Here is a 17,598-nt window from a genome sequence, read left to right as displayed (position 1 = left end):
ATACGAATTTTTGAAGTTTTGATGCAAAAAAAAATATTTGAAAAAAATAAGAGAGAGAAAGTGACGAATTTTTTAATAAATAAGGGCAAATCAGACCTTAATTATTGCCACATAAGCCATTTGGCTATATCCATAAAAATTGTCAAACATAGGCTAGATCCAAAATCACATGTTTAAAGTGGCCTAGTTACTTACAAATCTCATTAAATTCTCAATTAATTATCTCATTCGGAATAATAAAAAAGGTATAATTTAAAAATCTAATTGCAAAATATAAAACCCTAATTCCGTAATTGAAAACCTCTAATTTCACTAATTAATAACTCTAGATACTAAATACGTAACATTACCCTCATCTTCTTCTTGAGCTTGTCCTCGAGCTCAAACTCCACAACGCCTCCTTGATGAGTAGCTCGTTCACACCCTCGTTACAACTGAAACGTTGATTGATCATTCGTCAGAGATTGCAGTACCACATGTGCACCATCCAGTCGCTTCTTGACATATTCCCATCGATTTTGCTTCCCTTTATCGGCCAAGCTTTAATCCCAACAAACACCATCCACTAAAAGGATGACCATACTCGATCTCGATACCCAATTAGAGTTTCTTTTCCGCAATTCGTGTGGAGTGTTAATGGGTTACGGCTCGATTCCTCCATGCTAGTTCCCCGAATTAGGTAATTGAGGGGGCGTTCGTCGTTGCTGCTCTAATTGTTACGCCATTTGCTGCATCGAACCGCAAGTGATTTTGGATCACTCTCACGCCCCCCCTCCTGCTTGTTATTCTCACTCATGACTAGGGACTCCTCCATTTCCTCGGACCATTCCTGATTACCGTCTCTTCCGAAGTCGTCACTTGTCGTGGAAATTTCCCGTATTTTGCGACCCTCAGCCTTATGGTAATTGATTATTGGCTGCCTTTTTCATCAATTCAAGATCTCTTAAATAGAACTAGGTTTACAACCTAATGGGCCGGACCCAAAACCATAAATATAATTATATAAATAAAACCCTAATTAATTATCTAAGTTCGGAATAATAAAAAGATATAATTTAAAAATCTAATTGCAGAATATAAGACCATAATTTTGAACCATAATTTTGAACTCCAACGGTTCATTCCTCTTAGTAATCCATGGATTATCTTCTTTGAATATGGTGGATGGATCGGAGAGCTGAGGGTAGAGCGCGAGAAAGAGAATAGAGTATGAGGAAAAAATACAATAATCACCACAAAACCAATTTCTCTGGTACAATTTTCAACAAAAAAATAAATAAAAAAAAACAACAATAAATTAAAATAAATATATCACCACAATTTCTGTGGTACAATTTTCATACATAATAAATAATCCTTATTGTTTGACCGTCCAAATTATGTTAAAAGTTAAAACCAACATAGAAAAAATAAATAATAAATAATAAATAAAAAACACCTGTGGAATTGTAAACATACTTTTCATTTTTCCAAAAACTGGGTCCAACTACGCCAAACAATTACATTTTATGAACTGATGAAAAAGCCTAATTTGTCAAAAGGCAATGCTCTTAATTCATGGAAGTGAAGTAAAAAAACGAAAAAGAAAAAAAAAACATTAAAGCTATATCAGTTGCAAAAAGGGGACGGTTTTTGTTTTGTTTTGTTTTGTTTTTTTTTTATTTTTTTTTTGTATCACGGCCTCAAAGTGAGAGCAAGACCTAGCTTCGGGGACGCATTATTATTGACCTTTGAATCGTACTCGGCCGAGAAAGTAACCAGCGATCTGGGTCTCCACTCTCGTTGCCATAGCATAGCGGCTTTCCCGTCATTGGTGACTCGGGTTTTGACGACGGTGAAGCGATCGACTAAGTGAGAGCTTCCGATCGTGAAGCTGTTCTGATAGCTTGAAAACCTGTGGATGAGCTCCGCGGCGATAGTCATTCCATTCTTGGCATCCACTTGGTGAATGTACGAGGCCTTCAATGCTTGTCCTTTCTCCGCCCTGCCGAGTAACACCATTTTTTCGATTAATTAAGACTGGAATTATAGATGCATTACAAGTAAAAAAAAAATATAGTTTTATAATCTGCGCATCACGTTAATTCTAGTTCTTCTAGCAAGGTGATAAGTAATAATAAAAAGAAAAGGCGGAACGGGTAATAATTAGTCAAACCCTCGTGTAAATTATGTTTTGTCACTCATCGTTCGTTTAGGTTCAGTTTTAAGAAAAAAGTCATCCCACTGCCACAACTTTTAATTGCATTCAAGCTTTAAACTCCATGGAACAGCTAAATTTGAACAAAATGAATTATGGTTTTTGTACATAACTTATAATCTTAAGTTTTTTAAGGTAATTTTATCGAATTACCGAGATATATGTACTTGGTGTTTATGTTTATGGTCTTTCAGGTAGAAACCACTTACAGGTGCCTTTCGACATGGATTTCAATACTCTCATGGATACGGGCTAATTTTTATTTTTATAAATCTTAGAAATAAAGTTATAGACTTAACCTCCCTACAACTTGATATAAACGCAAAATCATAAGGGGGAATGAAAAAGAAGAATTAGATTCTAGAGACTAAGGAAATGAGATTCTGGTTGCTTAGCACTTACAGTAAGAGAGCAGCGGAGAAATCAGGCTTGTTAAAGCAAATCCCTGCACTGTACTTGCTGAAAGAACCAGAGGATGTATCAAATCCAATTTCACCACCGAGATTTAGTTCTCGTGATCCGATAGTAGTTGATAGCTCCAAAACTGGGTTCGGGTTCAGACTGATGCTTGATTCAATGGCTGCATGGGGATGGAGGTACTGAACATCTAACTGCACTTGAATGAACAGCATATCTATTTATTTTTACAATCGTCAAAACGTTCGGTTTTTTAAAAGTTATAGGTCTATCTTAAATTTGAGCAACGAACAGTTCAATTTGACATAACAAGTCACATGTAAAGGGTATCCAGTGCGCTATGACAAACAATTCAGGGAGGTTTTCTCAAGGTTTACTATTTGATTACACCAAGATTTTAATGCACACGGTATATATGTATACATATACATAATATATTTTGTGCGTTATATCACGAAAAAAAGTCTCTAGTTTTCCATTTAAATCTAGATGCAAGATACATTTTAGTTACTGTTTTCGGTATTGCTTTTGCAATCTGTAATTAACTGTGAACTGTCTCATCACATTGAAATACATTTCTTTTTCATCGTTCATGTATAAAAGCAATGGACACTATTTTACTGTTGTTTGCAGTGTAATTTTTTTTCTTCTAGAATATGCTCTCGAAAGCAATAATTTGATTAGATTTACATAGATGCCAAACTAGCCCAAGCTAGCATGCGATCTCGAAATTCAAGCATAACTTGGCCAATATTTGGCGAAAACAAACAAGTATATTAATTAGCTAATCAAAGATCAAAGATCAAACTGCACATTATATTCTGACCTTGCTTGATTTGTTATCGGGTATTTTGAAGCTAAATGCTGCTTTGGTGCTCAGTGCAGCATTGGTGACAGTAATTTTCGTGTTTACCTGAAAAATAAAAAAAATAAAGAGTTGACTTGAGAAAATTCATTACAGACTAGAGTTACTTAGCTTGTAAAACATAAAGAAATAATTTAAATCCACAATGAGTTACATCTAATGAGCTTTGTACATTGAACATACATTAGAATAGGTATCAAATTTCACATCCACGGCGGTATTTCCGCTCTTATATGAGGTATTGATATCACCAACGAAGATCTGATCCCTTTTCAAACCCGTAGCTGTAAGCGCCTGCAATATGAAATTGAGGATTAAAACTATTGCCACATATTTATTCTGAACCAAAGATACATATAAAGATGTAATCTAGCTAGACAATGTATGATAAACCACATATTTGAAGAATGTATCGACTCAACTCATCTAAGTTAGTAGCTGAGTTGTCGCTGTTCTTAGTTTCCCTATATATTTGCCTATATCTGTTACGGGATATTCGTTCATGTTATTGTTTCGCTAGACAATGTATGAGAAACCACATATTTGAAGAATGTATCAACTCAACTCATCTAAGTTTGTAGCTGAGTTGTTGCTTTTCTTAGTTACCCTATATATTTGCCTATATCTGTTACGGGATATTCATTCATGTTATTGTTTCGCTTTCATAACAAAACTTATCTAGTCAATTCTAATAATCATGACGAAGACCGGCCTTAGAAATATGGAGATGAAAGTATATACTAATTCAGGTAAATATTTTCGAAACAAAAGAGTTCATTAGTTTGAAATCGGTAAGACTATGAAAATCAAAATGGAAACCATCTGTGGTAAAATCAGACTTACCAGTCCCGTAGCTCCAGCCACAGAAAGCGAGAACTTCTGATCAAAGTTGTAATCTTTGGTCAACAGGTCTGCAAGTAGATTCATACACGTAAAAATCAGATTCACAACTGACGCGAAAGCAAAGAAACTTATACCACCAATGCTGAAAAATACACAGAGTTAAATCGAAGCAGTAATTTCAAGACACATTCAAGGGCTTTCCTTCAGCTCAAACTCCTCAAATTACATTCAATGTTTGATGTTTTTACATTTACAATTTTCCAAGGAATTGACACTATAACTGAATTCCTTCAGCTCAAATTCCTCAAAATACCTTATGAATTTAATGGTTTTTTTTCCTCACAATTTCCCAAGGATCCGAACCTATAACTAAATGGTTATATAACTTATCATCAATAGATTATGAGCTACTCTTAGTCCCTAATCGATAGTCACAAGTCTTAACACAAATCAAGGTTGTTGTAGAAAGTCTATTTTAGAGAGGAAATAAGATTACCCTTTGCCTTCTTCCCGATATCTGCAAATGGTGCCGGACTGCTTCCCATACTTAACCAGCTGTTCTGTTGATTTATGAGCTTCATTAATGACGGGAAACAAAACTAAGAACAAAAATCTATAGATTACACACAATCCCCAATCTCAATTAGCCAATAAATTCCTCAAATCACTAAAATGGAAGTTATCATTAACCAAACCACACTAAGAAAATGGTCCATGAAACAAAGTTCTATGATTTGATTTAGCCAAAAAAAAAAAAAAAAACCATCAAATCGCTAAAGTGGAAGTGATCATCGTACACTTAAGATCCGAATTTATTCATAGCACAACCTTCCTAATAAAATCCTTGAGAATCGCCATTGGAAAATTCCGACTATAGAACTCGCAACTTTTTTTAGCGATTATGCACAGATTGGTCATTTTCAAATAATAATAAATAAAAATACAACACATTATCGCAGTGACGTAGAGTGATAATTACAGCAAAAAAAAACTCAAAACACCAAAAGCTCAACAAAACAAAAAAAAAAACGATTAAAACTCCAAAACAAAGTGTTGAAAGATTAACCTTAGGAAGCAGAAGGAACGCAGTGCCAAGCACGAGGGAACAGATCGGTAGAGAAACGCAGAAATGAGCGACGCTAAAAAGAAGAAGAAGAAGAAGAAGAAATGTATATAAATGTGTGTGTGTGACAGAGGAAATGAGAAAGAGGCAGAGTCGACGACGACTAGGGTATCATATGATAATATCACATGCAGGTGATCTTAAAATGTGTCACCGTCGTTTTCTTGTATTCGCCCAATTATGATTAAATTTAAATGGATTTACCCACTTTGGTTCAAAATTCAAATATTTCATTTTCTAAAAACAAAATTATGATTACACTTATAGTTATCAGCTTACAAGAATTAATGTTTTTTGCACATTTTTAGAGAATCATTGAGAGTCATCAGATTCAAATTTGTAATTGAAAGTAATCGAAATTAATCTAAAAGCAGTTGTTGTCGTTGAATATCATTGTTGATGTGGAAACTGCCGAGATCAACAATCACGGATATTACTTAAACAAAATCTGATTTATTATTTTGAGATGAGTTTAATCTTTCTAATTGGGAATACGAACTTTCCGCTTCGATCAGATGAATAACAGATTCTGCAAAAAGCTTCATAAAAAGAGAAAATTGATCATTTTGTTGTATTGATTATTAACGAGAATTCATGTGTCTTCTTTTGGACATGATCTTACAAATTTATATCCCAGACTATAACGTCAATCATATTAAATGAGATTTATATGTTAATATTTTCATAATAAGCATAATTAATGACAAGTCTAATTTAATATGTCGAGAAAATTGTATTTTTGTCTCGTGTCAAAAGTCATGTTCAGAGAGAGAGAGAAATCATGTTTGAAATGATTTATTAGGTTTGGATCATGCAGGACAAATGGTATTGGCTTAATGGTAGCCGTCCATCCATCCGCGTGTAAGCGGCTTAATGGCTACCATTAAGCCATTAATGCGGTAGTGGCTACCATTAAGCCAATGTCAGCGGAAGGGTACCGATTCACATTTGCCAGTGGTCCCAAATTGTACCGTTATGCAGTATTCAATTGACTTGTAACGTTAAAAAATTGTAAGAATGAATTTCAGCCATTGATTTTGTATACGTTGGTTAATCAAAGGCCGAAATTTTTTGTCCGTTAATTACCGTTATTTGCATTTTTTACCCTATGTTGAAAATTCACTATAAATACATACACTTCTCATTTTGCTCTCAAATTCTCACCGATTCTCACTCAAACATCTCACTCAAACACTCTCTCAAATATTATATACTCTCTTCTCTCTATAATATATATTATATATACTGTATACTCTCACCGATTATAATTTATCACTATATATTATATACTTTTTTATAATTTATATTAGTTTTAAACTGTTATACACGGTATATATACTATACTATATAATATAACATATATTATAGTTTATATTTGTTTTTTCTTATAACAGATACTATACTCTAGGTATTATACTATAGTTATAACATATATTATAGTAACTATAGTTTATATTATAGTGTATCATATAATTTATACTATAGGTATCATATAATTTATAGTGTATCATATAATTTATACTATAGGTATCATATATTATAGTGTATCATATAATTTATACTATAGATATTATACTATAGTTATAACATATATTATAGTAACTATAGTTTATATTATAGAAACTATATTATATTATAGAAACATATTCGTAGATTTCAACGAGTACTTATTCGTATCTTATTCGTATCATATAATAAGTTCTTGCTCTCGTTGAAATCTACGAATATGTTTCTATAATATAATATAGTTTCTATAATATAAACTATAGTTACTATAATATATGTTATAACTATAGTATAATACCTATAGTATAAATTATATGATACAATATAATATATGATACCTATAGTATAAATTATATGATACACTATAAATTATATGATATGATAGTATAAATTATATGATACACTATAATATAAACTATAGTTACTATAATATATGTTATAACTATAATATAATACCTAGAGTATAGTATATGTTATAAGAAAAAACAAATATAAACTATAATATATGTTATATTATATAGTATAGTATATATACCGTGTATAACAGTTTAAAACTAATATAAATTATAAAAAGTATATAATATATAGTGATAAATTATAATCGATGAGAGTATACAGTATATATAATATATATTATAGAGAGAAGAGAGTATATAATACTTGAGAGAGTGTTTGAGTGAGATGTTTGAGTGAGAATCGGTGAGAATTTGAGAGCAAAATGAGAAGTGTATGTATTTATAGTGAATTTTCAACATAGGGTAAAAAATGCAAATAACGGTAATTAACGGACAAAAAATTTCGGCCTTTGATTAACCAACGTATACAAAATCAATGGCTGAAATTCATTCTTACAATTTTTTAACGTTACAAATCAATTGATTACTGCATAACGGTACAATTTGGGACCACTGGCAAATGTGAATCGGTACCCTTCCGCTGACATTGGCTTAATGGTAGCCACTACCACATTTAATGGCTTAATGGTAGTCATTAAGCCGCTTACACGCGGATAGATGGACGGCTACCATTAAGCCAATACCATTTGTCCTGCATGAGGTACACTTTTCAAACAACCTTGTGGCATCACAAGTCAAATTTTTGACTTATTCCTCTTGGTTTAGCCTAAACCTGGCTTGGCGGGAGATACCGCGACTCCCGCTCCCGCCAAGCTCGGACTCCCGTTACTTGGCCAAACGGGAGTCTCGTCCCGTTAATGAACGGGACGGTAACGAGAGTCCCGCCTAACGGGATTCGGACCCCGTTAGGCGTAAAAAAAAAGAAAAAATATTTAAAAAAATGATTTAAATGAATTTAAATAATTATATACAAGGACTTAATTGAAAAGATTTTGAAGTAAATGGGTAGAAAAAAATAATAAAGAAGAATGTGAACATCTTTAGTGATTTAAATGATTTTAAATAATTAAATAGAAGGATGTAATTGAAAGGATTTTAAACTAAGTGGGTAGAAAAAAATAATAAAAAAGAATGTGAAATTAAAAATGGGCCTCCTAAAAAATCTCACCGACCCCTAAAAAGGTGCGACGGCGAGGAAAAAGAGCACCCCTTTCCTCGTTAATTATTTGAAAAATTATCCCGGACAAGGGCCGGGATATCCCTTAGGTATACAAGGTACTCTAACCATTGATGTTTACATTTGCGAAATCAACTTCAAAATCGTCAAGAATATCGAAGCACATGAATGTTTCTTGTGCTCGATTTCTATGTTGAATCCAATCCTTACCGCACGTCAATGCTTCGACCATCTCCGGTTTCAAGCTACATCTTCTATCGTCGATGATGCGGCCCACGCTACTAAAAGCCGCCTCATATGACATGGTTGAAACATGGATGGTGAGGATGTCTTGTGCCATAGATGACAAGACCGGGAACCTCCTCGCATTCTGTCTCCACCAAACCAATAGGTCGATGGCTTCGTCATCCGGTTTGACCCACTCGTTCCGATCGTACTCTTGGATCTCCGGATGGGACCGTGCGTCGGTTGCGCTCGACCTCGTCTGACTTGTCTCAGCTTCTTGTTGTTGAGGCGATGGGCTGTAAGCGGGCGCGTTGACGAAGACATTCGTGTATTGATGTCTTCTTGGATACTGCGTCTGTGATTGAGATGCTTGTGCTCGATATTGCGGTAGGAGTTTCGCCTCGTATACCCTGAAAAGATCATAAAAAGCTTGCACGATCCTCGCGAGATCAAGTGCAACGTAATCTTGGTCCTCAAAATGGTTTCTAATGTACTTAAGAAATTTTTTTAAACCACCAATTTTACATCGGCAGTCTAGAATGGCTCCAAAACCGTATAGTAATGGAACCTTTCCAGCCCACCAATATTTTAGAAACTTGGCTCTCATTGCTTGATACAATCTTCAAAAATTGTTTCGTTTTTATATTTATCAAGATGCACAGCAATTGCGGTCATAGTATGAAGACCGAGAAAAGAAGTAGGAGTGTAAACAGCAGAGAGATAACAAGTTTCTTTGTAAAAAATGTCGAGAAAAGAAACAAATAATTCAGCCATCCTAATATCATATTCGGATATAGCGTTTTCGCCATGTTCGCTGTTAATGTAAGAAACAATAACATCGACGTAATGCTCGGATAAGAAGTTGGTCAACATGAGAAATGTAGAATTCCACCTAATTTTGTTATCTAGGTGAAAGGTGCGCTCTTGGAGACCATTTACTCTAAGGCGTCTCTTAAGCTCATCTACTCTAGAGGTTGAACTATTTATCCAACTAATGTAATTCCTAATCTTGTTGATCGAAGGGTCATAACTAGCGGCTCCGGCTTGAACTATGAGGTTTATGATATGGGTAGCACATCGTTGATGCAAAAGTGTATCGTCAACATTAAGTTTCTCCTTTAACTCTCTAATCATGGCGTTGTTGCTTGTGGCATTATCTAAGGTTACAGATATAATCCTATCGGTCAAACCCCACTCAGCTATAACACTAACTATGATGTCTAAGATGTTTTCACCAGTGTGAGAACCTTCTATCCTCCTAAAGGCTATGATACATTTGTTGAAGTTCCAATCGTCGTCTATATTATGCACTACAACGCTCATGAAATCCATCTTAGATTGACCAGTCCAGATATCCGAGGCTAATGCTACGCTATACCTACCAGATGATATTGTTTGTTTCATTTGTTCCTTTTCTCCTAAAAACCATTTTAGGATATCGGATCTCAAGGCTTTCCTAGACATTATTTGAACGTTTGGAATTATAGAACTCATGAATCTAACGAAGTCTTGAGATTCGATATGACTAAAAGATTGATCGGTGGAAATAAAATATTCAACTAAATCACGTCTAAAGCTTACATGAACGATGTGACTTACCTGGCTTGACGAGGCTCCAGATTGCGTCCTCTGGCAGTGCCTGTGATGACTCCACAATAGCGACGTCCCGACTCTTGTGTTGTGAGCGCTGAAGATTTTGCCACAACTGTGACATTTTCCGGCTTTTTCGCCGTTCGCAATCACCTCTTCAAAGAAAGTCCACACAACGGACCTTGCATGACGTCGTGGTGGTTGTTGTTGTTGTTGAGCACCTCATGTTGTTGTTGTTGTTGTTGTTCTTGTCGTGCTCGTCGTTGTCGTCGTTGTTGTGTCTCCTCTTGTTGTTCACGTTGTCGAGGTCGCGGAACTTGAACATGACTTCGACGTTGAGGTGGTGGTGGTGGTAGGTCTTCTTCTTCCTCCCCCTCCTCTTCTTCATTTGGATTTTAGGTTTCATCGTCATCTTCTTCTTCATTTGGATTTTGGGATTCACGATAATGTTGCTCGAATACTTGAAATTCTTGAAAAGCCACTTCGGATGGCGGAATTTGAGCTTGCTCGGGATCCATTTGAGGGTAGTATGGCACTTGGGTGTTTGGAATTTTGGTGAATTCCGAATGGCTGAAAGTAGGAGCAACATAATTTGGATCGAAAGAGTATTAGGTGGTTGGGTCGGGGGCGTTTTGAGACAAGTGCAACCAATTTTCTTCAAAACGGTGCATTCGTTCACCTCGGGAAGCTCTTCCCCTTCGACCTCCCCGGTTGTGGGATGAAGATGCCATGAAAAATTGAAAGCGGTAAAAAGTATTAGAGATTAAAATCGAGAGCGTTTTGAGAGTATTTGAGAGAGTTTGAGAGAAATGCGTGAAGAAAATGAATGAATTGGAGGGGTATTTATAGATTTTAGAAATAAATGGGTAAAAATTAAAAAATAAAAAAAGTGACCGAAATAAGGTAACAGCTATATATTCAACGGTAACATTTAAAAACGGCTAACGGGACTAATGGGATCACCGTCACCCGTTGGTCCCGCTAACGGGAGTCCCGTCCCGTCTGTCACCAGTAACGGGAGTCCCGCTCCCGTTACTGTTCCTAACGGTAGCGGGGATTCCGTCCCGTCCCGCTACCGTTAGGTCAGGTTTAGTTTAGCCATGTAAGATGGTTCTAATAAGACAAAATTTGTTGTCTTGAAAGTTGCTTTAATGGGTTGTTGTGTCATAAGTTTGTTGTGACATATTTACAACTTCTAGTAATGGTACACTTTTCAAACAACCTTGTGGCATCACAAGTCAAATTTTTGACTTATTTCCTCTTGGTTTAGCCATGTAAGATAGTTCTAATAAGACAAAATTTGTTGTCTTGAAAGTTGCTTTAATGAGTTGTTGTGTCATAAGTTTGTCATTTCCAATAGCTTGACAAGAACAACTTTATCTCATGCATTACCATGCATAGTCCTAGAAAATAACATCCTTATCTCATGCATTACCATGCATAGTCCTACAATAGAACCTTTTAGTGTATGGATGTGTAAGGTTTTTGGTGTGTTCTAATAAAGAAAAAAAAATAGAAGAGTGAGAGAGGTAGATACACGGTTTCTCCAAGTCATTTAACACCCAATATTTTCCTATAAATAGACCCCAAGACACTCTCTCTTTTCATCATAAAATTTCCAAAGTTTAGAGAGAAAACAAAGTGAGTTAGAGTATAGAAAAAAAAAAACCAAGAATATAGAGTTCATTAGAATTTCTTGTAGAGATCAAAGTAAAGAACCCATTGATGATATCTTATAACTTGATTCATGATTTCGAGGACCCTTAGTGATCGTATCGTATCGTGCGCACTAAGGCTTATGGAAAACAATGCGGCCAAACATTGATTCCGCCCTTCCTGAACATGTACGACTCACCTTATCGAGACATAAAGGTCTACGAGGTGGTCGCAAGAACCTACTCTGGCGTAGGCCGATACGTCACGTACTTAATATTTTCACTTGCATATTTATTACATCATTTTTATGGTAAAGTTCATGAAATAAAATAAGTCTAATACATACATGAAAATTCTTGGGTAAAAGTCATAAAATATGAAAGTACTTTTTTTACATATTAAGCCATAATTCACAAATATCTTAGATAAACTTAGAAGCATAAGCATATAAGATAACATGTATAAAGTAATAAATCATACACATCCATATAATTAATCAACACTAGCACATAATATCATTTTGAACTAATTCGTATTGTAGTGAGTTGAACTCACCTTGTTCGTTTTCAAGAGACTCAACACTCGAGCTGAGGATCTGACTCTTCTCGAACCTATAGGAAATTCAACTTATGAGCTTCTATAATCTATTCTTACAATTTCAAACTTAAGGGATAAAAGACCTATAAGAATATTAAAGCTCTAAGAAGGATCTAGAGCTCGGGAAAACATGATGCATTTCAAAATAAACAACCTTTTATTTTGTAAACACGTTGCTGAAAAAATATATTAAGAATGACCTACAGTCACACTTTTGTTAATTACGGACAACTCGTGGCTCGGATTTCAGTTATTCTTTTTGTAAAACAATAATAACATCTGTACCTTTAAAAAACGTATTAAACTTAATTTTATAGTCTGTAAAACGTTCCCAGAATTATTTTTAACTTCATTGAACAGAACTGTCCGGATGAGAAAAACAGTTTCGACACACAAACTTGCAAGTATTTGTTAGAATTCTTTATAACTTCTTTTCTGAAAATTCTTTTTGCAACATTTAAAAGACGTACTAGATATAGTATAAAAATATTTTCAAAGTAAAATCATGAATTCAACTTGTTTAAAAATTATACTCCATAGCACGACATCACTGCTCGGGTACTAAGGATATCTCCCGAGCAGTATGCATTTAGAGGCTTTTTACGAATAAAATAAAATACTTATGTAAACATAATATTAAAGGAGACATATGTAACATCGTTTTGATTTATTCCATTAAAAATTTGAATATTTAAAAGTAATAAAAAATAAGTACCAAAGTTACATAAAACAAAAGGCAGAATTAAAAACAAAAAATTTCATGTATGCATTGTAAGGTCATAATTCCTTAAGTTGAATGGAAACAAGACTAGAACAAGAACATACTAATAAGCTATAATCCTAAAGGATTAAGATGGGAAACGAAAGCACTAACCTTTTGGACTTGGGGAAAGGGCAAGAATTATTCTTGACTTTGATCTCTAGAAGAAATTCTAATGAACTCTATATTCTTTGATTTTTTTCTACAATCTAACTCACTTTGTTTCTCTCTTAACTTTGAAAGTTTTGTAATGAAAAAAAGAGAGTGTCTTGGGGTCTATTTATAGGAAAATATTGGGTGCTAGATGGCTCGGAGAAACTGTGCATCTACCTCTCTCACTCTTCTATTTTTTTTTTCTTTATTGGAACACGTCCAAAAGCTTACACATTCATACACTAAAAGGATGTTCTATTCTAAGACTATGCATGGTAATGCATGAGATAAGGTTGCTCTTTTCTAGGACTATGCATGGTAATGCATGAGATAAAGTTGTTCTTATCAAGTTATTGGAAATGACAAACTTATGACACACCAACAAACTTTCTCACACAACAACCCATTAAAGCAACTTTCAAGACAACAAATTTTGTCTTAGAACCATCTTACACGGCTAAACCAAGAGGAATAAGTAAAAAATTTGACTTTTGATGCCACAATTTGAAAAGTGTACTATTGCTAGAAGTTGTAAATGTGTCATAGTATAAAAATGTGTCACATTCTTGATTAAATTCAATAGTAAATAATCTAAAAGTAATCAAATGAAATTTATTCATGAAACATGAAATCAAATATCTCATGACATGAGTTGCTATCATAAATTAAATCTTGACTTTTTGATCTTGAGTCAACTTTCTTAAAATAGAAAGTTTGACTCGAAAAGAGATTTCCTAAATTAGAAACAATTTTCAAGAGTGTCTAGAAATGATTTTAGAGTATGATGTACCTTAATTTTTTTTTTTTTTTATTGATATTGGAAAACATATGAATAAAGCTGGAAACATAATAAAGAAAATTCGAAATGTCACCGAAAGAATAAAGAAGAGAGGAGATAAGAAAAAAAAAGAAAAGCATCTGACATATATATATATATATATATATATATATATATATATATATATATTTTTTTTTTTTCTTTTTCAATTTCTTTTATATCATCTTTATATACATATATAAGATTCTTTGTTAGCAAATTTTCAAATGCTCTTTCATGAGAGCCAAAAATAAAAGTCTACCTTCCCTATATATAATTATATATATTACCTTTGTTTTGTTGAATTTGAATCTGAGTTTAGATCATATATAACAATATATATATATATATATATATATATATATATATAAATTATATTTACAAAATTTTGTTGTCATAATATTCAGAACCATAATTCTCGTCACATATTGCATTTTTCATAGAAATATTTTTCAAATTTTCATAATATTTTTGTCGTAATTTTCGTTGCCTACCTATTTTTGGAAGGATGGACACAAAATCAGCAACTGACATTTAAATAAGTTGATGTCACTACAAGAAATAAGATCGACAATCTCACTGTAGCCATTGATTCCTTAAAAGTAGTCGATGTTGATTGATTTAAGGATAATTTTGATGTTTATTTATGAATTTTCTTAGAATTTTTTTTTACAAGAAATCAATTTATTTTGTATTTTGATTTAAATTGAAGGATAAATATTAAAAAAAAAATATTTTTCTTGATGAATTTTATTTAAATTTTTATTACGATATTTTATACAATCTATATATCGATTATTTCGCAAAAAAAAAAAAAAAATTAATTATCGTCAGCCACCCCTCATCTCTAATTTCTAGGTCCGCCCCTGGTTACTATGGAAGTCGATGAAAAACAAACACGTAAAAGCGTCGAGAGTATCAAATTCGGCATAAATATGACTTCAGCGAGATTAATCACTAAACAATTGACTCTTAACGAATATATTGCTATAGTGAAAAGCACCTTTCTCGAATCGAACTAGATCGAGAAACCAAATCTAATTATCTCCAACAAATCCGAAACTAAAACTAATATTGCTAAATATTTATATATTAACAAATATCATGTCCCTGAATTTTCACAAGTGATGGTGAACAACGTTGTAGCACGATTTATTGTAGGATGATCATTTTTCTTACAAAACAATAAAACATGTCACAAATGAACCAACACAAATTCTTCGGGCTTTTTGAGAAGAGCGCAACACTTTGAAGGCTCTCGAGATTAGCTTCACTAAGCATAGGTAGGAGAAGAAAATGTGAAATGGAAAGAGCGTGTGTTCTCCACCGAGAAAATGAGCGATGTGATGCATAATTCGCCCTCTATATAAAATAATTTAAAAGTATAATTAAGGACGGAAGATGCATAATTCAGGTGATCGATGTGATGCGTTTTTGGGAATTTTTTTTTTATTTGTTTTTATTTTTATGATAAGGGTAATTATTTAGCCTTAAAAAAAATTAACATATAGAAAAGTCAGTAAAATAATTGTAAATATAAGATGTTTGTGATTGACTAGAAAATACAAGGGATATCTATGGTAATTTAATTTTATTAATAAAAATAAATATGTAAAATGTCATTACACTCTTTTCAGTCAACTATAAAAAGTACATATGAAAAATGTGAGTAAGCTCATTCCCGGTAACCATAAAGATCACTAAATCAAATGACTGCTATATATGTACTGGAAACTAAGATCTGAAAGAAGAAGAAAATAAAAGGACAAACCTGCAAGAGATTCTCACGTCTTTGGTGTGTGAAATTTAAATTTTAATAGCCAGCCTATACCAATACAAAACTTAATAATAATTCGCCAGAAGAAAAAAAAACAAATTTTTGGACATGTATATGTTAAATCAAATATGAAAAGAATAACAATTAAATCTGTGTATAAAAGAAAAAAAAAAAAATTAAGGTATATGATACAACTTGGAGGGCTTGAGATTCTGAGTGACGTTGAAGTAATTCAGCGTCCGAATCCACTTCTCTTGATTCTTTAGCAAATGAACCGCGATGGTCTCGGGCCAAAGCTCGTGAGTACAGCCCGTGTGTGGCTCGGGGAAATTGTACATGGACCACTTGGCATTGAACCTGTTCTTCCCTCTGTGACCGTCTCTGAGCCAGTCTCCGAACACCATATCCTCGGGACCTTCCACGTTGTTCCTTGGAATCTCCGACTCTGCGATCCACTCCACCAAGTCCCACGAGACGAGATATCCCATCCCAGACATGTACTTCACAAACGGGTTCATGCTCGGGCAGGGAATCACATAGCCGTAGTAGAGGTCTTCTCGGGGCAAAGGCCTTAGCGACGCGACGAGATTTTCTAAGCGGAAGTAAGTGTCGTCGTCGGTTTTCATGACGTAGTGGTACGGAGGGTAGGGACGGTCGTTTCTTGTTGTGTTATCGTCGTTGAAGATCTCGGGGAGGCTTGAGAAGTAGGTGTAGGTCTTTCCCTTGTTCATGTTCTCTTTGCAGTTGAGGATCATGATGTCGTCGTATCGCATGATCTCCAACGCGACGAGGACTTTCTGGTCGTCTTTCGTCAGGTTGCAAAAAACGAACTTGACGTCGATTTTGGCCCCGGGAGGGTTTTGGGTGCCGTAGATCATGCGGAGGAAGTGTCGCCGGTGGTACTGGTCCGGTAGGGTTGGGATTCCTATCAGGATTCGGATGTCGTCGTTTTTTTCGTCGTTTTTGTTGTCGTTTTGGGATATCGTCGTTTGGTCGTCGTTTTTGACGTTGCAACGGGCGACGTGGAAGCGGAACTCGTTGATGGAGGCGAGAGCGCAGAGGCAGACGAGGAATAGGACGGAGGAGAGTATGAAGCTCCGGCGATCCGTAGTTTTTCCGGCGAGTTTCATGATGAAGAAAAGAAATATGGTTTTTGAGAGAAAGAGAGAGATTTTGGGTTATGAATGTGTTTGGTAGTACAATGAATGGAGAGGAGAGATTTTGTGCAATGAGAGCCAGAGTGCTAATTAATTAAGAATTGTGTTTAAAAGATAGTGTGCTTACTTATAGTTCACGCTTTGTGTTGTGAGTTTTCGTGCGATTGGAACTACTAATTTTGACTTTTACTTCTACAAGAAAAGTGGTAGAAACATTAAAAAAAAAAAGAATCCGTACGCGTGGAATTTATGCATATTGCTAAGTACATTGTTTGATTTGGATTGTTGCACATTGGTCCTTAACTAGTTATTTTTTTCTTTTGAAATTGGGATAGAATGATCCCACTAAAAAAACTTAAAAGTACCAAATCACTGCTATAAA

General features: G+C 34.3%; 2 protein-coding genes across 3 annotated transcripts; both read right to left on the bottom strand.

The window, feature by feature from the left end:
* Positions 1–1,424: 1,424 nt before the first annotated feature.
* VDAC4 (voltage dependent anion channel 4) lies at positions 1,425–5,529 on the bottom strand. 2 transcript variants are annotated; one of them, XM_089616089.1, is made up of 7 exons: positions 5,389–5,529; positions 4,819–4,882; positions 4,323–4,390; positions 3,663–3,773; positions 3,441–3,527; positions 2,600–2,808; positions 1,425–1,984 (listed from the first exon to the last, which is right to left on the bottom strand). In XM_089616089.1, exons 2-7 carry the CDS (start codon positions 4,865–4,867, stop codon positions 1,675–1,677), a joined length of 834 nt encoding a protein of 277 aa, XP_089472215.1. In that variant the 5' UTR covers positions 4,868–4,882; positions 5,389–5,529; the 3' UTR covers positions 1,425–1,674. The 2 variants fall into 2 exon arrangements, with proteins under 2 accessions (XP_089472215.1, XP_089472217.1); XM_089616091.1 differs by having other exon boundaries at positions 4,819–4,877; positions 5,389–5,520.
* A 10,559-nt stretch (positions 5,530–16,088) lies between these two features.
* LOC149394854 (Galactosyltransferase family protein) lies at positions 16,089–17,246 on the bottom strand. Its single transcript, XM_089615796.1, has one exon. It carries the CDS (start codon positions 17,187–17,189, stop codon positions 16,236–16,238), a length of 954 nt encoding a protein of 317 aa, XP_089471922.1. The 5' UTR covers positions 17,190–17,246; the 3' UTR covers positions 16,089–16,235.
* Positions 17,247–17,598: the final 352 nt, after the last annotated feature.

This window comes from Urtica dioica, chromosome 5 (assembly GCF_054948205.1).
Source record: "Urtica dioica subsp. dioica isolate 48M chromosome 5, U.dioica_male_clone48M_v1_H2, whole genome shotgun sequence".
Taxonomy (NCBI): Eukaryota; Viridiplantae; Streptophyta; class Magnoliopsida; order Rosales; family Urticaceae; genus Urtica; species Urtica dioica.
Note: the sequence above shows the minus strand (reverse complement) of the source record. Positions and strands in the feature narration are given on the sequence as shown.